Here is a 25,460-nt window from a genome sequence, read left to right on the forward strand (position 1 = left end):
AATATTTATTCATTTATTTATTTGTTACAGGGTCTTGCTACACAGTTCAGACATAGTGATCTTCAATCTCAGCACTGGGATTACAGGCATGTGCCACCATGTCCAGTTTTGGGCCGGCATGGCATGCAGTACTGGGGACCAAACTTGGGTCCTTGCGCTTGCGAGGCAGGCGCTTAGACTGCTGAGCTATCTCCCCAGCCCAGTCTACTTATATTTAAAATTTTCAATAAACTAGCTAATATTCCCAATGAACAAGCATTATTAACCCTGAAAATATTTGAAAAAGAGTAGTTTTACATTAGGGCAATGGTAAGTTTCTACTGTCAGTGGTAAAAAATGATTAGTCACATCCTAGCAGTTCCTCAGAATATGTTACCATGTCACCCAGCAATTCCACTCACAAAGGAATGAAAGTATATGTTTACATGAAAACTTAAATATACATGTTCATAGCAGCCTTATTATTTGTAATAGCCCAAAGTCAAAACAATCCAAAGGTCCATTAACAGATGAATGGATAAACAAACCCTGTTACGCTCACACAATGGAACACAGTTGGCAATGAAAAGGGAATGAAGTACTTATGCATGCTAGGGGGATGAAGCATGAAGACACAATGCCTGAAAGAAAGCAGTCAGTCACAGGAGGCCACATACTATATGACTCCTTTCTAGGACACAGGTACACAGACTGAGTAAATCTGCTCTTGTCTAGGGCCTGGAGGTAGAGGAAGGGCCACCGGCAATGGGTGCAGTTTCTTGTCAGAGTAGTGAAAATGCTAAATTGTGGTGATGGCTATACAATATATGCTTTATATTAAGATGACACTTTCTATTTTCAAATTACATAAAGAAACATATCCACTCAACAGTTTCTGGCTCTGAGTATTAATCTATAATTAAACTATCTGAGGTGATAGGGCCAGCCAGATAGCTCAGGGGACTAAAGCGCCTGCTTAGGCAGGCACAGTGACTGGGGTTTGATCCCTAGCATGCCTTGCTGGTCCCTCCCCCAGGGCATGCTGAGACAGAGACTGAGACTGGGCGTGGTGGCACATATCTGTAATCCCAGCACTTGGGAGGCTGAAAACAGGGGGAGCACCATGAGTCTGATCTCTATAGTGAGACCCTGTACTAAAATACAAAACAAGGGGGCCCCACCCTAGCTCAGTTCTTTAAGTGGCTGCTTCCACAAAGCTGTCAGGCTTAGGTGGCTGTGGTTTGAGCCCCACAACTCAAGCCAGCCAAACCTGCCCTCAAGGTGTTTGGAGCCAAAAAAAAAAAAAAAAAAAAAAAAAATTGGTACTGAGACATTCTAGAAAGATAGGATAGCACAGTGCTGCAGTGTAGACCTATAAAGGCAGTGTGGCACTGTCAGGCCCTTTGCTGGCAGAAATATTCTGTGGCATCTGAACCCACCAGCTGATAGACATGGGGGGCTTTGAACACTTATCCAAACCCACAGAGTGAGATTTTCTTGAATGCAGACAAACACAAAGAAAATTATTTCCCTCCAGATAGAAATTAATTCCATTTGGATGGCAAAACTGAAAATAAGTCTTCAGGGACTAAGGAAACCAGCAGAAGAGTGTTAATAGGGCTACATTCTTCCTTTTCCTTTTTTAAAAATACTGAATGGGCCTGGAAAGATGGGGTAGGGATTTCATTGGTAGTGGCATTTTTTTATATTAAATATAAATTTCGTGACTGGTCACTTAAGTGAAAATTCTGTCACATTTTGTATATAAATGAAAGCAGTTTTGTTTTCTGAATACCCATCTCAGATATTGTTCTTTTCTATGCAATATCTTATGCAAAATAATAAGCTAACTGATATGTGCTCCAAATGTTTACCTTATTTAGAAATGAGGTAAAAAAAAAAAAAAACAAAAACAGAGGGGCTGGCCAAATAGCTCAGCAGATTAAAGCGCCTGCAAGCAGGTGCTGCGTCCAGGGGTGCAATCTTCGGGCCTGCAGTGCAGGCCCTGCCCCTGGGGCGTGCTGAGACAGCAATTAAGACTGGGGGTGGTAGCGCATGCCTGTAATTCTAGCTCTTGACCCTTAACACCCTGTATACTCTTCCCTAAAATACAAAAAAGCACTGGTTCTTGTATCTTCATCCCAAAATTTTGTTGAAAGTACTTTACTCAAATTCTTACTTAGGCCTATAAACTCTGAAGGTTAGATTAATGCTATCTGATTGCTGACAGAGCAGTGTAACTGCTTTGTTTATGGAAAGCAATCACTTATTTGGTAGTATTTAAAACTGGGAGTATTAAAGTCTGGGTACCATACTGCATTTAGTATTTCCTTCTTTCTTCTTTGTTAGTAAGAGTAGGACAATTTATTGGAGAATAGGAATGGGGAGTAGGAATGGTGGAATGCGGAATAGGCATAGCTCCTGAGAGGAGGAGTCCAGAATGCGAGGCCCTTGTTTCTCATGTTGACTTGGACTTACCTTTACTAGCATGCTATTTGTTCAATTATCTATTCTGAATTAAAACATGATCCCCAGGATTGATGTGATTGGGAACCAGAATTAGAATGGAGTATCAACAGAGATAAACTTCTTGAATCTTGACTTGAAATCGGGAGGAAAAGAAGAGTTGATTCTCCATGACACTTGGAAAAGAAACGTACAGTTAAGAGATCACTGGCCCAGGAGGGCTGTGTCAGGAAGTAGGGTTACAGCTCCCATATTCTTCACAGCCTGGCACTGATGAGTGCTAAAAAAATAAAGTTTTTAATTGTTTCTCTCTTTACAGGCACCAGGGGCTGGGCCCAGGGCCTAGCCTATGTACTGCGTAACATCTCTTCTTAATTTTTATACAAGGTCTCACTAAGACATTAAATTACCTAAGCGGGGCTTGAATTTGTGATCCCCTTGCTAGAGTGCAAGGATTACAAGCATGTGCCTCTATGCCCAGCTCATTATTATTAGATCAGCAAATGTCAGAGAGAAATAATAGGCTTCTTCTAATCTTTCATTTTTTTTGGGGGGGGGCACAAATTAAACCATATAAGAATACCTCTGAAACTGTTTGCATATCAGTTTCCAAAGTTTGGTCTTTTCAAATTGGCTTATTTGCCCCTGGTAAGAAACTTTCACTGTTTCTGATTGCCTGTTGAAATCACATACTAGCAAATGACACAAAAAGAACTGGTCCTAAAGGTAGCTCCCTTATTCAATAAACAAGTTTGTTTCTAGAATGTTTTGTTTGCTTGTAGAATTTTTTTTGAGAGAAAAACTAATATAGAAAAGAAAAAAAAAGAGAAAAATAATACTTTGGATTCACTCAGAATATATAAAAAAATGATATAAGATCAGAAAGCAGATGGGATTAGTACTACTTCCAACAAAGAGGAGGCTGGGTATGGTGGCGCACACCTATAATCCCAGTACTCCAGAGGCTGAGGCAGGAGGATCACTAGAAGTTAAAGGCCAGCGTGAGCTACAAAGTGAGTTCAAGCCCAGTCTGTACCGTATAGTGAGACTCTGTCTCAAAAAAAGAAACAAAACAAAACAAAATCCAACAGCAAAACAAAACAAAGAGGACATGTTATAGTGATAGATTTCGTGATTATAAATTTGTTATCAATAGTGGATCAGGAGGCTCAAAAAATCAGTCTCAGTCTCACCTTGTGAAATCGTCCACCACGCCACCATCCAAAAGGTGAGCAGGTATCAGTACCATGCTCTTGGACTTCCTAGCCTGCAGAACTATAATGAACTTCAGTTTTTTATAAATCCATCTGCTATACTCGACAGCAAAAAAGAATGGACTAAGACACATACATACGAAATTTTAAAAAAGAGGAAGAGTATTGGAACTGACAACACTAAAATTCTTTTCTGTTCTTTTACTTGGGGTTAAAAGTTTGTTTCACAATACTAGTAATGTAAGTAAAATTTCTGCATTTGACAAAGCATTTTTCACAATCATTTAATTATCACAAGAATTTTGTAAACTATTATTGTATAAATCATAATATAAACATTGATACATTTTATTTATTTATTTTGTATTTTAGGGAAGGGTCTACAGGGTGTTTAGGGTCTCAATACTAGATTGGACTTGTAGTGATCCACCTGTTTAGTCTCCCAAGAGCTGGGATTACAGGCTCGTGCCAACACGCCCAGTCTCAATTACCTTCTCAGCATGCCCCGGGGGTGGGGCCTGTACTACAGGCTTGGGGATCAAACCCCTGGCCCCTGCTTGCAGGCGCTTTAATTTGCTGAGCTATTTGGATGGCCTGATACCTTTTACATTAAATATGCTATATGTTAAGTAAATTAAATATACAAATAATGTATTTAATTTATTTAAGTAAGGGCCAGGGAAATAACTCAGCAGCATAAGCGCCTGCCTGCCAAGTGTAAGGTCCTGAGTTTGATCCCTAGTACCACAAAAACAAAAACAAAAACAAAAAATTTAAGTAGCTAGTACAGTACTGCTTGGTCCTGGAATAAATGGCAGGGATTGCAACTTGAAATGAGATTACATTACTCCAAATCCAGTGCTTTTTTCCCCCTTATATCAGGAAGCTCTCTTTACGGGATCATGGTCTTCATGAGAGACTAGATTTGTTAAATCCTCATGACATTACTCAGAGTAAAATTAATTTAGTAGTCTAATGATCATTAGTGTATATTCACTTATGTTCTATGAACTTTTTTAAAAGGTTATTTACCTACACAGAAAAGAACTGGGCCTTGGCAATTTTTTTCTGATCAATTGGTTTTGCCAACTCCGCTCAATTGTCAGAGTGGAGCAGAGAGGAGATGAAATAAGAGAGGAAGACAATCATGGATTTACAGCTGGAAGGGATCATAAAGACCAGTCTATTCCTCCACTTTAGGAATGGTAATGACTTCCCCAATGAGGTTAAACAGCAGGACTCAAAGCCACTGTCCACTTCCCCCTAACTTCGCAGGTGAGGCTAACCTGAGCTCTGGTCTATTTCCTGGTGTTATGTGTAATATTTTCCTGAGACTGGCTCTTTGTCCCTCAACCCTATTCTGCCTGTCAAAATCCACTGATTTTTTAAAAAATCCTTTTTTTTTTTTTAAAAAAAAAGATAAATTCATTAAATATTTACTGAATTTTTACTAAATTTATGTTGTAAGGTATATAAATATTTAGGGACAAGGATAACATACTACAAAGTCTTCAAGAAGCTGCTCAGGGTTGGGGATGGTGGTGAAATTCCGTCTCAAAACAAAAACACCCTCTCCAAATGCTTGTTAAGGTAGTTTATAAATAATAAAACTATTATAAAGCAGTTTCTTAATTAGTGGTTCTCTATGACAAGTTGATACACACTATGGGTTTGTTCCCCATAAAAGCTAAGTCTACCCTCAATCATGAGTCAAGAAGCTCTAAGAGATCATTAAGTACTCACATCTGAAAATTATCTGAAGAATCAAAACAGAGACATTCTAATAATCCATTCTTTGATGCAAAATGAGTAAGTCTTATATGCCAAGATAAAGAAACTGCTCTCTCTAGTATTATCAAGATGTCCCAAAAAAAAAAAAAAAAAAAAAAAAAAAAAAAGATGTCCCTCTACAAGTGCCTGTTTTTCTGTATCTAATCTTATACATGTTTTATTTCCTAAGAATGTTTTGATTACATTGAAAATTTCTGGAATAGATTTTTAAAAATATATACTTATATATAAAATACACAGATAAATATCATTAAAACCAGAAGAAACACTGCTTAGCTAATGAATTATTCTTTTTCAATTTTTTAAATCTAACTTGAAATGTAGTTTCTAAGGCTTTGATGCCAAAGGGAGTGAAGTCATTAGAATGAACTGATAATACTGCAGCACAAGTACTTTTTTCTATTAAAAAAATTACTTATATTTTTTGAAATTTAAGTTAATATTTTAACAAAAGGGAATGTTAATACATAACACAGCCTTCAGATTTGCCAAGAATAAATCAAAAAGCTTTCTTCTCTTCATACAGAATTATTGATATTAAATGTATTTGAACTCTATAATAATGAAGCTCATGTCACAAAAAAATAGCTGCATTAAGACATATTTCTGAGTGTCAATGTAAACTGTCATTAGGATAAATGACTACACAGGAAGGAAATATTTATCTTCAGTAATGACATGTTAATGAAGCAGAAGCTTAAAAGATCAATATAAACATATACATACCACGGGCTGTTTTGTGATATCCACCAAGTCTTTAAGGTTATAATACTGGTGTTTTTCAAAGGCTGAAAACAGCATATCTAGAACGTGTTGTTTATCTGCCCGAGCTCTCTTTCCATCTTCTTTCTTCTTCCTTTCATATTCAATCTGTATTGAAAAAAAAAAAAAAAAGGCAAAAGAAAGGCATCAGCCTAACGTGTTCACTTGGAAATACAACCAACTCTGCTAGTCATCCTTAAACTACTGGGTCTGACATGTAGAGGCGCAGCCTAAACAGGGGTCTTCTTGTTCCCAGAACTCCCTATACCTTGAAGGATCTCTCATAGTAAAGATGCCACTGTGAACTATTTTCAGTATTTCATGTAGGTTAGTGCAATGTGCCACTAGCTGCCAAGAAGGCTTTTTTCTAGTTGCTTATATCGAACAGAAACTCTCAACTTGCTTGTTTTTGATTAACCAAGATGTAATAGAATACATTTATGTGCTCCATGTAGTTCTGGCAGCTACTATCTTCCACAAGTGGAGATCTTAGGGCAGGCCAATCACAGCACTGGTTCTCTAGGGACTGGGAAGCTCAGGAGCACTGTAACAAACAAAGGACATGGGCAGGGGTAGGAAGCCTTTTTTCATTCTGACCCTGTGCTGAAATTAGATCTTTTTTCTTTTTCTTTTTTTTTTAGTATCAGAAATCAAACTCAGGATCTTGAGCTTGCCAGGCAGGTGCTGTGCCACTGAGTTATGTCCTCAGCCCTAAATCTTACTCAAGAGAGACTTCAAGTTAGTGAATAAAGGTAACTTTGTCAAGAGTGTCTTTCAATTAAGCAAATTTAGAAGGGGCCAGGAAGATAGCTAGTAGAATAAGCACTTGTCTGGCAAGTGCAAGGGCCTGAGTTCAATCCCTGGTTCTGCCAAAAATAAAAATAAATAAAATAAATTTAGGGGGTGATGGCTCAGTAGAATAAGTGCTTGCCTGGTAAGCACAAGGGCCTGAGTTCAATCCCCAGTTCTGAAAAAAACAAAACAAAACAAAACAAAAACCAAAATAAATCTTTTGGGGCCAGAGAGATGGCTCAGTTGAATAAGCACTTCCCTGGCAAGCGAAAGGGCCTGAGTTCAATCCCTGGTTCTGCCAAAATAAATAAATAAATAAATAAATAAATAAATAAATAAATAAATAAATAAAATTAAATTTAGGAGTGAGACGAAGGGGGAAGGATTAACTTAATCTTCATTATTTTTTTAGTATGTAAACCTTGGGACTAAAACTCAAAATCTATGTATTCTTTCAGCAGATTAAGCACAGACTTTATGCTAGCAACTGCACTGATATGGGCAAATGTTATGGTTTGTGTGTATTTGTCCCCTCAAAGTCTCATGCAGTCATTGAGGTGTAGTTCAACAGTTTATGATTAATTCATGCTCCAAGGCTGGGATTATGGGTCTGAGTACTTCTGGGAATATGGGTCTGAGTGCTACACCCAGCCTGGGGCAGAGAGCTTGAATGCAACTTACAGGAGACAGGCTTGCTCTCTGTAGCCATTGTTGTTACTCCTCCCTTTGGCTCTTGCTGTTTTGTTGCCTTCATTATCATGAACTGCTGCCCTCTGCCATATGCCAGTTTGCTTGGAGCCAGCTGTGTATGGACTGAAACCTCCAATAACTGTGAGCTAAATACACCTTTTCTTCCTTCATTTTGAGTGTTGGGTATTTGTCCCAGTAGTGAGAGAAGGGTAACTGAACTGAGACAGCAAATAAGTCTTCTTTTTTAAAAAGTATCCCTTTTTTAGGGTTCAAGTATTAAAAATGTATATAGAGGCTCTTGAACATTTTAAATGAAGTATCAGTAGATCACAGAATTAACTAGGGCAAGATCATGAAACCAAAACAAAAAAAATGGGACGAAGATATCCAGCCAGCGCCAAAATTTTATGAGTGAAAACAGCATAAAAGAAGTCAGGACAATTTGAAGAACACATACTTTTCTCTAGGGCTGAAAGAAAGACAGAATGATCACACAGGAAGAAAGCAAGCATGATTGTCCAGGATAAAGTATCAGGGTCTTTGGATTAAACAGTGAAATATCGTGAATTAAGTCTATTAAGCTGTTCTTTGCTAACTAATGACTACAACACAACACTTTCCCCTGTTAATTTCTGTACAGTACTAAACAGATCTGCACTGGACAGCCCAATAAAAGGACCTGAGGAAGAAGTAGGAAAAAACCAGGTCTGGAGGTGAAAATATCATAATCTACTCTGGTCAAGCATGCGAAAAAGCATCTTAATTTAGTATCTAGAAAACAGGAAAATGGAACCATAGGACACAGGGACAGCCCAAGGTACCCTTGCTAAGAATTGAGAGCCAAGTGGGATTTGATTTATCACCAAAGTCCACCGATCTCCAAGAGAAACGAAGCAAAGAAAGAGGGTACCCAGCAGAAGACCAAGGCTAGGCTTCTGTATTCTCTGCATAAAGCTACAGATGTATGATACTCCATCTATACTCTCAGCTTTAATTTATTTTATTTATTTATTTTTTTTTGCGGAACCAGGGATTGAACTCAGGCCCTTGCGCTTGCCAGGGAAGCGCTTATTCCACTGAGCCATCTCCCCGGCCCCCTATTTATTTTAAAAGATACACAGAAAATGCTAAATTCAGGAAGTGGAAGGAGTGATGGTATATTCAGTTTCTACCCTTAGCAGACTTTTCTGTGTGTAAAACAATTGGAGAAGATAGGAAGACAACAGAAAAAATGTTTTTAAATAAGTGTCACACCTTAGGCAGGGCACACTACAGGTGAGAAAAGCTTTTCAAGTGTTATGAAGTGTCCAACTCAGAGACAAGAGGGTCTGAATTACAGGTAAATTTTATCTTTATAAATTAGAGAGACACTTTAAAATTAATACTTGAGATAAATTAACAGAGTAGACTGCAACTCATGTTAAAACTACCAAATACTACCTAGATTAAAAAAAAATCTTGGTACATGATTCCATCTTAAATATAACATATGCACTGAATGTCTGTGCTTTCCTATTTAAAATAAAAGAGAAATAGACTATAAATATATGCTGTTTTTTTGTGTTAACCATATCCATCAAGGGCTAAATTCTGGGGACAATGTTTAGCTAATGAACAAAAACTCTTAAAAAGTATAACCTGAAAACTCAGAAATATAAAATAATGGCAGCAATGACAAGCATGGAAATATTATTCTACATTAGAGAAATTTCACTGTTAGAAATTTAATCCTGAAGAAAAACAGAACAGCTATTTATTACCATTAGAGCATGTACAATTGGATAACCTACAGAAAAGCCTTTTAAAACAAAATGGGTTAAACTTTTTCAATTATATCTAAGATAGGTTCATTAATTCTTTTCTGTGGTATCAGGTAAGCTGGAATTTATCTGGTCATTATGCAATTAATATCTAATCCTGTCCTTAGGACAAAAATCAGGCCACTAAAGTAACTTTTCTTTTTAATACTTTAACAATACAGATATAGTAATCTTAGTATTCTCACAATTTGCTGCTACACATATGACTGATTATACAAATCACAAATGATGTATCTGGTCTACTTAGGAAAAGACTAGTTTTGAGATGTTATTTCTCTTTTCAACTATTTTCTCTTTGGGCATGTTGTTTCTTAATGATGTACAGGCATTGTTAAGAATTGATACTCAAAGCAGTTAGGCATCTAACTTGTTATCAGACAATATAAAATTTTTTTACAATAGCTACTGGAATAAAATTTATTTTTCCTCCTTTACTACTGGTTATTGAACCCAGGGCCTTTGCCCTGAGCTAGATCAGCAGTCTTCTATTTTATTTTGAGACAGGGCCTCTCTAAATGGCCCAGCCTGAAATTGAATTTGGGATTGAAGTTGAAATGCTTTTGCCTCAGTCACCCAGAGAGGTAGGATTAAAGTGTGTACTACCATATCCATCTAGAAATAGTTTTTATGTTATATGAATTTTTTTTTTTTTTTTTTTTTTTGCGCAGAACTGGGATTGAACTCAGGCCCTTGAGCTGGCCAGGGAAGCACTTATTCTACTGAGCCATCTCCCTGGACCTTGTTATATGAATTTTAATTACTAATCTTCTATCTGCTTCCAATAATAACCAACATCGCTGAAACAAAAGTTAATTCAGAAAGAACATTAAACTTACATTCAGTTATAAATTTTTACAATACAAAAAAATCTATCATATTTAATTAATTTTACTTTCACAATAGAAAACAAATTATTCATGACTAAAATGCAACCAAATGTTTGAAAATCTACTGTGGATGTGGTAGAGATGTTCAACTGTCATTTCTGAAACCTTAATCACTCACTAAAATTATAAATGCCACCCACTACCAATTAAAATATTAAAATTCAGATGTCTGTAAATTTTTAGACTGTTGTTTGCAGAAATATGCTGATTGCTTTGTCAAGGCAGTCTTTTTAAAAGTCTTTTAACTTTTGAAGAGAGCACAACAGCCTTGCCTAGCATGGTTTTGCACTTTAGTTTTTTTTTTTTTTTTTGGCGGAACCAGGAATTGAACTCAGACCCTTGCACTTGCCAGGGAAGTGCTTATTCCACTGAGCCATCTCCCCGGCCCCGGTTTTGCACTTTAAATCCTTATGAAAGATTACTTCCCCCTCCCCTCTTCAGCGCTACTATTTCTGCCTTGTGTGTTATCACCTCTTGAGGAAATTAATTCTTTGGGGTCAGTCCTTGATGTGCAAATTTATACTGACAAGGCTGTAGTATTCTTATACTCAGGAAATATTGATAAATGTTGTTGAAAAGTCTTTATGATTTAGTCCTGTTGGCATTAACCAGAAAATTCAAAACAACACACACACACACACACACACACACACACACACACACACACCCTTAAACTCAAAAACCTTTCTGGAAGCTAATAGAGTTTGCTGCTATATTGAAGCAAGGACAATATATGTAAAAACAAACTTTCTTTCTAATTTCTGGCAGTTTACCTCAAGATGTAACAAATACTTCATTATTTTTTAAAATTTAAACTTTTCTAGTTGGCAATCATTTCCTGACCAAGAGCTAGAAAACCCTCACAATGTTTTAAATTTAGGAGCAGGGGATGTGGATCATAAGAACAATATATCAGTTATTCATTACTGAATCCCATCCTTCTCAAAAGAAATGGTAAGGGGCCAGGGAGATGGCTCAGTGGAATAAGCGCTTCCCTGGCAAGCACAAGGGCCTGAGTTCAATCCCCGGTTCCACCCTCCCCCCCAAAAAAAAAGATCTGTTTTCAAAAGAAATGGTAGACAGAACTATTAAAAGTTCCTGTCTCTATGGATCAGTGAGTAGCTATACACTAGAATTACCCAGAAAGCTTAGAATTCCTTAAGATAGCTGGCTTCTACATTATAACAAGTGTGAAGGTATTTTCCTTTTAAAAAAGTTTCTTGGGGCTGGGCAGATGGCTCAGTAGAATAAGCGCTTCCCTGGCAAATGCAAGGGCCAGAGTTCAATCCCAGGTTCCGCTAAAAAAAAAAAAAATTTCTTGGTTGAGTACAGTATACAGTCCATGCTGAGAACCACTATCTAGACAACAGTCAGTATAATTCCTTATGGGAAAGGTATTACAAAACCACAGAATACATTTAAGAATGCCATGAAATTTATGACTGCCAAATAATGATGCGCATAATATGTCAACATGAACAAATACACATGGACAGTAATTCCGAGACAGATTCAGAGATGGAGGGGGTTGGAAGGCGTATCACACATTAGTTAACTATACTTTTTGGATTAACATTTTTACAGCAAAAAATTTAAATTTTATAAATTTAATAAATCTTTGTAAATCATAAAAATATGCTTTATACTAATATGATTATAAACTGTATACAAAATAAAAACTTAAAAGGGATGAAATAAGGTGAAAGATTTATGTGCTCTGAAGAGAAAATAAAGTATAAAAAGAATGAAATAAAATAAATTATTTTGGGGCCGGGGAGATGGCTCAGTGGAATAAGTGCTTCCCTGGCAAGCGCAAGGGCCTGAGTTCAATCCCCGGTTCTGCCAAAAAAAAAAAAAAAAATAAATTATTTTAAAAGGAAGCCTTAATTTGTCAAAATTACAAAACAACTTTTTGTTTGCTCTCCAAATACAGTGCTCTGTCTTTATGGTCTCGATGTTTAGCGTGTGAAAATATTGCAAACTGTGGGCGATTCATACCAGGAACTGCTAGTATAACTTAAGGCACAACATCAACGAGGGTCAAGGCTCATCATGCCAGTCACTTCTGCACCAGGCCTTCAGCTCTAGGCCTTGGCGGTTGTGGCAATAGCAGCCTTCAGGCTACATTTCCAAGATTCCCTAATCAGCTGATTTCCAGCTGGTGTTCTGCCAATGGGAGAATGAAAGTAAGAGGAAGAGACACTCCTGTACTGGCATGGGCAAGCTACTACAGCAGCTTTCTGGTTTCAAACTCCTTTGTGCAACTCTAGCCTTTTTATATTGTACTCACAAACTACTTGTGACTAATTCCTTATAATAAATCTCTTTCCACTTGGAATACCTAGAGTTGTTTCTGTTTTCCAAGATAAACACAACTAAGTCATCATCTAATACAGGGAATAGCAAGCAATATTTAAAATGATACTGATAATTTTGGTTTTGGAAAAGCCAACATCTTTTCAAATCTGATTCCTTCAATGTCGTTTCTACTCTGCATAGAGATCACCTCGGAAGCAAGAGAAATATCAATTTTCCACTTTCTTGTTCATATACAATCTACAGTTTTGTGGGAATCTTTTAAGGTCATTTGCCCATTTGTTCAGACCAAGTTTAATTAATACCAGGTACTATATAAACCTCTGAATTTAGCAACAAACCTAAAACTCAATGAAAATTAGAAGGCCATGATCAACTCCATTGTATTGAATAATTTTACTCTTTTCCTAAAACATAGTTAACATAGGTACTGTCTAAAAGTGCTGGGTCAAACCACATGCTATTTTAAAATTTTGCTCCTTTATAAGGTGAAAAATTGGATAAATGTAAGTTCAATGTTTTCCCCTTTATCCAATAAGCCCTCTTACAAACCCTGTGAGGATTCCACTATTTCTTTTTTTTTTAAATTTTATTTATTTATTTGTGTGTGTGTGTGTGTGTGTGTGTGTGTGTGTGGCCAGCTCAGCCCACCAGGGGGCGGGGCTGGCTGACATGTGGTGCTGGGGGATTGAACCACAGTCCCTGTGCTTTGCTAAGCTTGTTGTAAGTAGGTGCTGTAGACCACTGAGCCATCTCACCAGCCCCGATTCCACTATTTCTTAAAATTTATTTTCACTACTTAAGAGGATAAGGAAAGAGGACTTTGATGTTTCCTTTTTTTTTTTTTTTTTTAATGATGCTGGGGATTGAGCCTAGGTTCTGCACATGTGAAACAGAAGTTCTACACTAAGCCGCATTTCTAATATATTAACTTGTATACAAGGGCCAATTTTGGATAGGGACTGATATTATCAGAATGTACAAGTTCTTTAACATAGTATACTTTTCAACACAACTATGTATCCCCCTCCCCTCAGGAAGTTCTAAAAATTAGCATTTCACAAAAATTTCCCTGGAAAATGCTGACCTACATGAACTGGTACTAGTTTCAGATTTTTTTTTCCCCCCTAGTACTGGGCATTGAACTCAGGACCTTGCACTTGTCAGGCAAGCACTTATTATACTGAGCTATCTCCTTGGCCCTAGTTTTAGAAACTTAATGAAGGCAGAGGAAATGCCACTTAGGGAGAAAACTAACAGGCATTAATTAGCCTAGCAAGAGGACAGTTTTCAGGAGGGGCTCTCAAGGAAGGGATATTCTGAAAGATAATGCCAATCATATAATTCTTTTTTGGCCAAAAATGCCTTCTTAATGGTCAGTGTGGTGAGTAGTATAACCTAGTTTGTACCCCTGGTTTTATCTATAGTCTACAGTTTCTTTGTGGAAATCTTTAAGGTCATTTGCTCATACAGGGATATTTGAATTCAGTGCTTAGAAAAGCTTCAAGTACAAAGATTTTTAGATTGTTTAAATACTTGGTTATTCTTTATATATGTGAGTTTGTCTTTGTGCTGTATGTGGACAACAAAATCTGTGGAGGTAAATAAAAGATGGCTTCTTTCTCACTACATGTATATATAGGATGAGGGTGTGGCTCACTGGTAGAATGCTAGCATGTGTGAGGCACTGGGTTCAATCCCCAACTCTGCCTCCCCCCTCAAAAACAGGAACATAGTTTTACAAGTATCTATACAATTCTTTTTTTTTTTTTTTTTTGGTGGAACTGGGAATTGAACTCAGACCCTTGTGGTTATACATGTGCAATTCTTACTTTTTATTTTTTTCTTTACTCTCTTTTTAAAAAATGTTTATTTTTATCAGAAAATTTCATTTGAAGAACCTCAACTATTGAAATAAAATCCTGAATGTCACATTTATGTAGCTCTAGCTTACAAAACTTTGAAAACATTTCAACATTATAGTGAGTTTTAAAAATTTTATCAACAGTCTTAATTATAACTTCGAATCATTCTCAATGAACTATACTAATGTCTCTCAATATAAAAAAAAATCAATGTTCTTTTCTGATAAATAACAAAAGCTTTACATAATTTTCCAGTTGAAATTACACTATAATACTAAATGTTTTTAAAGCCATGTAGATATCCCCACCCATTCTGAAACACTCCTACAGAAAACAAGCACTAAACATTCAAGTGCAACATGATAGATGGTAGTCAATCTTTGTTTTATATAAATAAAATCTTGGTCAAAGATTACAAGACTCATTACTGCTGTGACTCATTTATGATAATCTTAACATTCCTTGAACTGAAAGGTCACTTAATGTTAAGTCTTTAAAATGGATGCTACAGCTTTATAACCTAACATGATCAGCCTACAATCTATTTAATATACAATGGTATCTAGGTTCACAAACTTTTACGATTCGGGGGAACATGGCTGTGTGGGGAAGATGGCCACAGTTGTGTTTGTTACCTGATGTGAAGTCTGTGAATGAAAGCAACATTTTATCAAACCCTTGTTTGAGAACAAACTGTTTGTAAACAGAAGTACTGCGAATTGAGATATTACTGTATTTTAGTAGTAAAAAGAGCAATGTAAAAATATCCTAAATATATGACATTTGGACTCCATGTTCTATAGATGGTAGAAGAATGTCAATGGCACTAAGGATATGACTCAGGGAGAGGTTGGAGCTGTGATGCTACCAAAGTGCCAGCACTTATCTAATTGAGAGATTTGCCGTTTGCCATAGAAATGACAGAGAAAGCATAATAGCCAGTGACCTTTGCGGTAGAACTAAGGAAAAATGACTATAGTATAGAAATGTATATTCACTACTTCAAAGGAAATATACATTGTGCCCCACCTGGGGATCTAAAGAGGCATAAACATAAAGGAAATAGTAGCTCCTTGAAGATAGATTTTATTGGTTTAGTTCACCCAGGGGTCTGTACCTCAGGTACAAAGCAGGTACCTGTGGCTGAGAGAAGAGAAATCACAGGCAACCACTGTACAGTACTGTCATGACTACTAACACACACACTCTCTCTATTTACCTAAGTTTTTAAAAAATATTTTAAGTTTGAATGTTTTTAGAAGTGGCAGATGTATTCTACTTCACACAGTACCCAGTTAGTTCTGGTGGTACTTGCTATCTCTTATACAAAATAAGCACAGGAATTTCAAATGCCATACCATAGTAGATTGGCAATATTGTTCTGTGCCACTTAATATGTCTAGATACTTAATATCAGGCTCTTTTTTTAAAATAATGTATTTGGTACAGGGTTTCACTATGCAGCTCAGACTCATAGTGGTCCTCCTGTCTTAACCTCCCTAGCACTGGGATTACAGGTGTGTGCTACCACACTCAGTCTTGGTGGCCAGATCAGTGCACCTGGGAGTGGGGCCGGCGCTGCATGTGGTGCCCGGAATCAAACCCTGGTCCCTGTGCTTGACTAAGCAGATGCTTAGTCCACTGAGCAATCTGAGGACCAATTTTAATCCTTGATGAATTCAGTATCAAAATAACTCTTAAGCAAGAAAGCAGGACATAGGATTTCAACTATTAGTTGTTATTTGACTTAAGGTTCATTTTACATTTAGGAAATTATTACATTTATTCTAACATTCAGGTATTTTAAAACTTAATACTCTTAGCTTTTTAGCACTGCTAATCTCCTGTGGAGGGGCTGGTGAGATGGCTCAGTGGTCTAAAGCACCTACTTAGAACAAGCTTAGCAAAGCACAGGGACCGCGGTTCAATCCCCCAGCACCACATGCCAGCCAGCCCTGCCCCCTGGTGGGCTGAGCTGGCCACACACACACACACACACACACACACACACACACACATAAATTAAAAAAAAATTAATCTCCTGTGGAAACACAGATATTGGTTAAGAGTGTGACTTCTAAGTCAGACTTGCCTGGGTTGAGTATCTGGACCAGTTAGTTACTGACTGTGTGAATTAATGTTTTAGGCAATCTAACCTCTGAGACTGATGTGCAAAATGGAAGTAATAGTGGGCATTATTTCATGATGATATATCACTATTTATGAAGCACTCTGTACAGTAACTGGCATATAATATACAATACACACTTATTTTTTTGATACTGGGGATTGAACTCCAAATGCACATACTATGGTTTAGATCAAGAATAACCCCCAAAACATCATGCACTCAGAGGTAGGGCTTTTTGAAGGTAACTAGATTATGGAGGTGCTATAGCTGATTTGCTGTTTGGAGATGGGGTCTATTTGAAGGCTGGTCACCAAGAATGTGATCTGGAAGGGTACACCTTCCTTCCTGGTTCTTCTCTTTCTGCTTCCTGGCTGCCATGATGTGAGCAGTTTCTCCCCCCTGTGCCTCTCTGCCATCCTGTTTCAGCTGACCATAGGCTGTACCTGGGAGCCAAAATAAACTTTTTCTCCTTGAAGTTGTGGGTACTGTGTCCAATGACAAGAAAGTGACTAAGGCAATACCGTAATGTGGAGACAATGTATGTGCATATTAGATATAAAATATACTTCAATATAAAGGTCTAAAAATGTATATAGGCAGTCTTCACTTTGTTCAGGAGTAATAAATATCTATGGAAGCTGAAACCAGACAAAGTGATCTTACCTATCAATGAAAAGAATTACAATCGTTCTATGATCCTTAAACTTTTTAAATAGTAACTGTACATGTTTAATGTATGACCTATAAAAATTTGTCAATACATTAAACATTCTTATGGTCATCTTAAAGGTACAGAAAAGTTAAAAGTAGTAACAAGTGATTACTTAGTATATTATAATTTAAAGTATTAGAAACAGAGGATTGAAATGTTTCATTTCTTTGTAAAAAAGATCAAGAATAGTTTGAACAAGTGAATGGCTTCTTACTGCATAGCCTGCAATATAGAGCAAGCATGTTTTCTATGGTTGCCAAATCACATCTCATTAAATCTACATCAGATACTGTAAGCACCATTTACAAAGTACAAGACTGATGAGGTCCCTTCAAAATGTAAGAATCAAGCCAGAGATGTAGCTCAGTGGCACAGTGCCTATCTGGCAATCACAAGGTCCTGAGTTCTAATTTTGGTGTCAAAATGTAAGAATCTACAGAAAGAAGAAAGAAGGGCCAGAGATAATAGCTCAGTGGCATAGCATCTGCCTGTCAAGCACAAGGTCTTGAGTTAAGATTCCTGGTACCAAGAAAAAGAAAAAGAAAGAAAAAAGGAATAAAGGTAAAACATTGAATAAAGAGATACGCAGAAGACTTACATTGTACTGATGATTAGCAACAGGTTTGTAATTGGTTGTTACAACTTTATCCAGTTGTTGTGACAGCCTTACAGGTTTGGAAGATTCTTCTATTTGCAATCTGAAAAACAGAAGACATTACCAATACATTTATTTATTTTTGTGGTACCAGGGATTGAATTTAGGTCCTTGCGCTTGCCAGGCAAGTGCTTATTCCACTGAGCTATCTCCCCAGCCCAATACATTTATTTGTCAAGCACAGTGAAGCTTGAAGGATTCTTTCTTTCTTTTTTTAAGGTGTTTTTTTTTTTTTTTTTTTTTTTTTTTTGGAATCAGGGATTGAACTCAGGTCCTTGCTCTTGCCAGGCAAGCACTTATTCTACTGAGTTACCTCCCCAGCCCTTGAAAGATTATTTCTATAATTCTTTTTTTTTTCTTCTTCTTCTTTTTTAATGCATTTAGTACAGGGTCTACAGGGTGACACAGATCAGACTTGAAGTGATACTTCTGTTTTCAGCCTTCCAAGCACTGGGATTATAGGTGTGCACCACCACGCCCAGTCTCATTCACCTGTCTCAGTGTGTCCCAGGGGCAGGGCCAGCATGGTATGCCAGGAATCGGGGGATCTTACTCCAGTTCCTGAGTCTGCCTAGGCAGGCACTTTAATCCGCTGAGCTATCTGGCTGGCCCCCTATAATTCTTAATAAATACCAGCTAATAGGTAAACAGGAAACCTCAAAGTATTATGCAAGCATTAACATACTACTGAGACATAAGGGTCCCAAACCACCCAGAGGTACTTCTTATTTTTTTCTTTCTTTCTTCCACCTTTGGTAGTCATGACTACCCTAAATGGGCTGACACCCTCAGAAACTACAGGTGTCCTATGACTGTCCGGAGAGACTTTTCCTGCACTTGAGGTTCAGATGCAGATCTCTTTGAGATGACTGACCATTCTGTAGTCAGATACCTCCACTCCAGTGAGGGAGGAATCCCTTCCTGAAAGCCACTCCTGTCCAGACAGACAGTCTGAGCCAATACTTAAAAAATTTACTTAAGTAGTTTTCCCTTTACCCTCATTAGGTCAGTTTATGAATTGCTTTTCCTTATGCTGCAACACAAGTCACAATGCAGCCTCTTTCAGGTGAGTTTATTTTGCAGATTAATGATTTCTGTATCTAGTAGAATAGGCTGAGGTTGTTACACTAGGAAGCTAGTGGCTGGGGCTGGCAAAACCATGGGTAGGTAGCTGCCAAGAATGATGTGGAACTATGTAGAGCTGCTGCTAGCTGGGGGATCCTGGTTTTGGAAGAGTTCCTGAGACTGCTGGCAGCTGCTGGCTCTGGCTGCTAAGAAAGCAGTGCAAGGAGCCCCTGACATTGGGAACACAGAGCCCCAGACATTCAAGGCTGAGAGCTGCTAGCATGAAGAGAGCTGAACTTTTGCCTATTTGTCATTTCTATCCAAAATGAGCAAAAGAAAGCTACCCAACTGGTAACAATACTTCAAAAACATATTAAGTACGTGTATACATATGACTATATGTAAAAACTAGCACCTGAAGCTAAACATACAAACTCTACATACTTTGCTTCTTTTTTAAAAACTTAATTAATTAATTATTTTGTGTGTGTGGTCAGCTCAGCCCACCAGGGGGCGGGGCTGGCTGGCATGTGGTGCTGGGGGATTGAACCACGGTCCCTGTGCTTTGCTAAGCTTGTTGTAAGTAGGTGCTTTAGACCACTGAGCCATCTCACCAGCCCCCATACTTTGCTTCTAAACGTACCCTTATAGGCAAACTAAAAGGTAAACATCTTTATATTTAAAAACAAAAACAAAAACAAAAAACACCTCTGCAGGGAAAAATGAATTACCGTTAAACTATATAGTCTAAAACTAATCAAGTTAATTGTTCAACACTTTTATTCACTTGATAAGAAGTAAACAAAAAGAACGTCAGAATTCAAAGTCTAGTGCAGTGATGGTGAGCTTTTTAAGGATCAAGTGCCAAACTGCAACCTCAAACCCACTTATTAATTGCAAAGTGCCAACATATAATTAAACCTGAATAGAGAGGTTCTAGTTCATAAAAAAACCTCATACATTAACATCTATTGTCTTTAAAACAGGTTTGCCACCACTGGCCTAGAAACTAATGGTCATCTCACTCTGAACAGGGCAGAGACAGAAAGAACATTTCCATTAACACAGAAACTTTCATTGGACAGGACTGGTCTAGAACTATTTTGGGACTCTGAATTAAAATAGAATTCAAATTACTGACTTAAAAAATCATAAAATAAATACATGACATATTTATAGCAATTACAAAATATAATACTTGACAAGTCCACATATCTTCAAGTAGTGAACTTAGGTTACTTTGTTTTGTACCAAATACATGACATATAGCCATCAACTTCTTAACTTTAAAAGTTAGATTAATTCATTTGTTATTGTAATACAATAAATCTAAAAAAGGCGCAGCTTTCTAAAGCCACTATTTTTGAAGACACAACAGATATCACTGTATTTTACATTTCTTATCAGCAGGGTATCAAAATATAAAAGTATAAAACTGCGTGCCTAACTAAGTTTAATTTATAATTAAAGAATAAGAGTATTTTTGAACAGAAAAGTTTATTACTCATTGATTCTCCCTGAGAGAACTATTCAAGGATTTATTTTAGTCAGAAGAAAAATATGCCTAAATGTACTAGTGGGATGCAATAATTACAGCACAGACACTGAGAGCCATATTAGAAAACTGCCTGCTTAATAAATGCAGAAAATAATGTAGTATTATAAAAGGTGTAGTCAATGTGAAAGATGGGAAGGGATAGATCAGGATTAATGCAGGGCTGGGTGTAGTGGGGCATGCCTATAATCCCAGAACTTGGGAGGCTGAGAAAGGAAGATCAGAGAATTGGAGGCCAGCCTGGGCTTCACAGTGAGCTCAATCCGTCCTTTCGTACTTAGCGAGACCTTGTTTCAAAAGACAAAAAGAATCAAAAGAAAACAAGCCAAAACCAGATTTAAAGCAGTTTACAATTCTGTAAGTTTTCTGTAGTTCCCGTAAGCACCTGTAATACAAATTAGCCAGGTATGGTGTTATATGCCTCTAGACCCAGCTACTTAGAAGGCTGAGGGACGAGGTCAGGTAGCTCAGTGGTAGTGTTTGCCTAGTTTGTTTCAAGATCCTTGGTGCAATCCTCAGTATGAAAAGAAACCAACAAACAAACCCCCAAAACAAAAATAAACATGTTCAATATTATATATTACCTGGTTGGTACTTTATATTCTTCAATTCAATAGAATATAAACAGATTTTCACCCAAAAATGTTTCAAAAACACAGCTTAAAATAAAAAGATACCTGTTTTTATATCATTCTTATTAAATATAGATGAAAGTAATGCTTTTTTTTTCTTCTTCTGTATTTTAGGGAAGGGTCTACAGGGTGTTCAGGTCCCACTACTAGATCGGACTTATAGTGATTCTCCTGTTTACAGCCTCCCAAGTGTTGGGATTACAGGCATGCGTCCAGTCTCAATCGCTGTTTCTGCTCACCCTGGGGGGCAGGGCCAGCATGGTAGGCCAGGGATTGAACCCCTGGCCCCTGTGCCTGCTTGCAGGCACTTTAATCCACTGAACTATTTGGCCAGCCTGAAAGTAATTTTTTAATTTGCTTATTTTAGACATATAACAGCAAAGCACCAAGAAGATACTAGATATCTGTCAATATTTTGAAAATGTGAAATCTACATTTTTTCCTGTATCTCCAAATTCAATATACTTGCTGATTTATAGATACGTTTTAATTTTTTCAATTACTTACTCATCATTTATCCTTTAAGTACATAAAATGATTATTTTACAAAATATAAAAAGGTATTCTAGGAATGTCTTTAGAAATTTACTGGGTATGTAACCCACAAATAATATGTACAATGCTACTGTGCTTTCCAAGTGCCACACACACTTTCAATGAAGGTGGATTGAATTTTCTTTTTTTCTTCTTTAATTTTATGTATCTGGTACATGGTCTCACTACACAGCATGAACTCACAGTGATCCCCCTGTTTTCAGCATGCCCACCATGCCTGGTGTCTGTGGTCAGTTCAGCGTGCTGGGGATAGGGCTGGTGCTGCATGTGGTGCTGTCCCTGCACTTGCCTAAGCAGGCACTTAGTCAGCGGAGCTATCTCACTGCCTTGAATTTTCTTAAAATGAAGACAGCATGAGGAAAAAGGAGATGGTCCCCCAAGACTGGATTTGGACATATGATTCTCTGGGACACAGCACAAGTTCCTTCACATGAGTTCAAACCCCTCTGAGATCCAGTTTCCCTTTTTTCCTTCAGCTTTATCACCCACTTGCTTCAGGCAGCAGGTATGCCAAGACCTGGTTCTAAAAGGAGCTTCTTCTTGGCAATTAATCAGCAAGTGTCTAGAGTAGGAGATACAGCAGTAAATACCTGCTATAGTACAAAACAGACAAAAATACTTGTAACTAATGAAATGCATTGCTGAGGACAGGGAGTGATACTAAGACAAATGACTGCAGGCTGATACGAGGTAAAGATCAACCCCAAAGTATCTCCTTGAGGACAACTTAAGTAAGTCCTCTTAGGCTTTTAAGTGAGGCAGAAATAAAAGGCAGAAATGATTCTTTCAAGATGAATTCCAAGATGAGATGTCTCAAAGCCATGAAGAGGCAACCTCTACAAAAAAGAGTGGTTGAAAACACACAGAAATGTTTACAAAGCATCAGGAGAAATAGGTACCTGTAACTCTTTGGGAGAATAAAAACAAACACAAGAAGTGTTTTTGGCAAGTGGCAACCTGTTTTTGAACATCCCTCTTTAGTTAGCTCTATCCCTAAAGCAATGCACTCTCATAGCCTGGCCTCTCTCAATAGTAATCAAATATGTTGCACCAAATTATCTTCACTCTTTCAATCACTTCATACCACAATGTAACTTTATGAAACATTCAAGGAGGGAAGCATGTCCTAGCTCCCTTTCCGTATTAACTCATTGTTCCTATTATTTCACAATTTGAAAATTCCTCAGAGTTCCAGTTTGTTTAGATAAGTGTTTCTTTATAAATGGTAGCTTATTCTTGTCATACTCAAACACTTGAATTGATCTGTAGCTATTATATCCCCATTCAGGCTCTGCTGCATATTTTTCTTTTGATTCTAATTTACAATTCTAAAAGTCAATTTCATTGCCCACAGGGTTATCATGTTACATTTATTTCTAAAGTAATCTTTCAAATAAAGAAAAACACTTTTTTTAAAATAAAGAGCTCATACACAAATTTAACTTTTCCATTATACATTTAAAAAGTTAACTGGGGCTGGAGAGATGGCTCAGTGGTCTAAAGCATGTACTTGGAACAAGCTTGGCAAAGCACAGGGACCGCGGTTCAATCCTCCAGCACCACATGCCAGCCGCGCCCCCTGCTGGGCTGAGCTGGTCACACACATACACACATACACACATACACACACACACACACATACAATAAATGTTAAAATAAAAAAAATTTTTTTTTAAAAGTTAACTCCGAGGATTTTGTTTCAATTAAAATAATTTTAATCAAAAGGTTAATCTATGGACTGAAAATGCAACATTTACAAAGAACTTAATCTTAGAGTACTTTAACTGACCTTGAACAGAAATAATTTAGTAGGGTTAACACTAAATAATTCATTTAACAGTGTCTCATGAAGTGTCAGGACAATTTGCAACTCTGTTTTATCACTGAAAAATGCACTCAATTAAAATTACTGACCTCAATAAGGTTTCAAAATCAAGCTACTATTAATCTGGTTTGTGAAACAGAACTCCAAACTACATGAATATGTATTCAGTTGAATTGTCCTAAACTTGAAAAAAAAAATGGATTTTAACTTTTTCAGAAAATTTAAAATAAAAAAGTAATAGTAAAACAATATTCTGTGATCCCTTTGTTTTATATTTATTTTTAAATTTTTTTTTCGTGTTTTTAGGGAAGGGCCTACAGGGTGTTCAGGGTCTCACTACTAGATCGGACTCTTTTATAAATCATTAAAAAGGGCCAGGGATATAGCTCAGCAGCATAAGTGCCTGCCTGGCAAACGCTTGAGTTCAATCCCTGGTACCTAAAAAAAAAAAATCATTAAAAAAAGATACTTGGTGGGCTGGTGAGATGGCTCAGTGGTCTAAAGCACCTACTTAGAACAAGCTAAGCTAAGCATAAAGCACAGGGACCTCGATTCAATCCCCAGCCCCACATGCCAGCCCGCCCCGCCCCCTGGTGGGCTGAACTGGCCACACACACACACACACTCTAAATAAATAAATAAATTAAAAAAATTATAAACGTAATTTTTTTTTTAAAAGATACTTGGTGCTAATTCTTAGCACCACAACAAGACAATTCAGAACAAAGATCCATATCCTCCAGAGATTAGGATTAACTGTATTTTCTGTATTTACATAGATGCAGAGAAAGTGCTTGGGAACATATATTTATAAAATAATTTCTGTGGTAGTAAAAAAACCTCACCTTTTTCTCAAAGTCTAAGACTTAAATATTAAGTAACAAAAGTAGTAAAACTTGATCTCATATACATACTACTGAAAGAAAACTCTAGCTCTAAAACCTCATGGTTTTAAATTTTAGGTACCTAACAATTGTACTATTGGAAATTCAAGTTGGTGAAGTTTGAAAGTACTGTCATCCCTAAATTATTTGCCTGATGCTAAAACCTTTAAGAAAAAAAATATATATATACGCGTCTGTCTTTACAGAACAGTGTAGATTCAATAAGCTTAATTTTAAAATCAATTTTTCATGTAAAGCTAGAAAGTAGAACTCATACATATCTATATATGAGCTACTGAAATATTTTTAAATCTTGAAGTTAGTGGAGAAGTCAGAATTTTCAAGCATAAAAACAATCAAATTTATGGTTTTTTTTTTTTTTTTGCAGAACCAGGGATTGAACTCAGGCCCTTGCGCTTGCCAGGGAAGCGCTTATTTCACTGAGCCATCTCCCCAGCCCTCAAATTTATGTTTTAAAAATACTACCGTAGGGCTGGCAAGATAGCTTTGCAGACTACGCGCCTGCTTAGGCAACTGCAGGGACCAGGGTTTGATCTCCAGCACCACATGCTGCACTGGCCCCCCCTCAGGTGCATTGAGTTGGCCACAGAGACTGAGTGTGGTGGCGCAGGCTTGTAATCCCAGCAAGGAGTAGGCTAAAAACAGAAGGATCACTATGATTCTTATCTGTGTAGTGAGATCCTATAACAAATACATTTAAAACAAAAAACCAACCAAACAAAAACCATCAAGAACTACTCTAGATGGGCTAGTGAGATGGCTCAGTGGTCTAAAGCACCTACTTAGAACAAGCTAAGCTAAGCAAAGCACAGGGTCCACGGTTCAATCCCCCAGCACCACATG

At 37.2% G+C, this 25,460-nt stretch overlaps 1 protein-coding gene across 1 annotated transcript in view; it reads right to left on the minus strand.

Annotated features, from left to right (window-relative positions):
- The window catches only part of Gtf2f2 (general transcription factor IIF subunit 2), a 156,044-nt gene that overhangs the window by 6,990 nt on the left and 123,594 nt on the right, over nt 1-25,460 (minus strand). Inside the window, exons 6-7 of the mRNA XM_004640274.2 lie at nt 18,024-18,123; nt 6,177-6,320 (exon numbers count right to left, since the gene is read on the minus strand). Of these exons, the coding sequence (XP_004640331.1) occupies nt 6,177-6,320; nt 18,024-18,123 (244 nt within the window). The remainder of the gene's footprint in view (nt 1-6,176; nt 6,321-18,023; nt 18,124-25,460) is intronic.

The sequence above is a fragment of the Octodon degus genome, unplaced genomic scaffold (genome assembly GCF_000260255.1).
Source record: "Octodon degus isolate 3935 unplaced genomic scaffold, OctDeg1.0 scaffold00122, whole genome shotgun sequence".
Lineage (NCBI taxonomy): Eukaryota > Metazoa > Chordata > Mammalia > Rodentia > Octodontidae > Octodon > Octodon degus.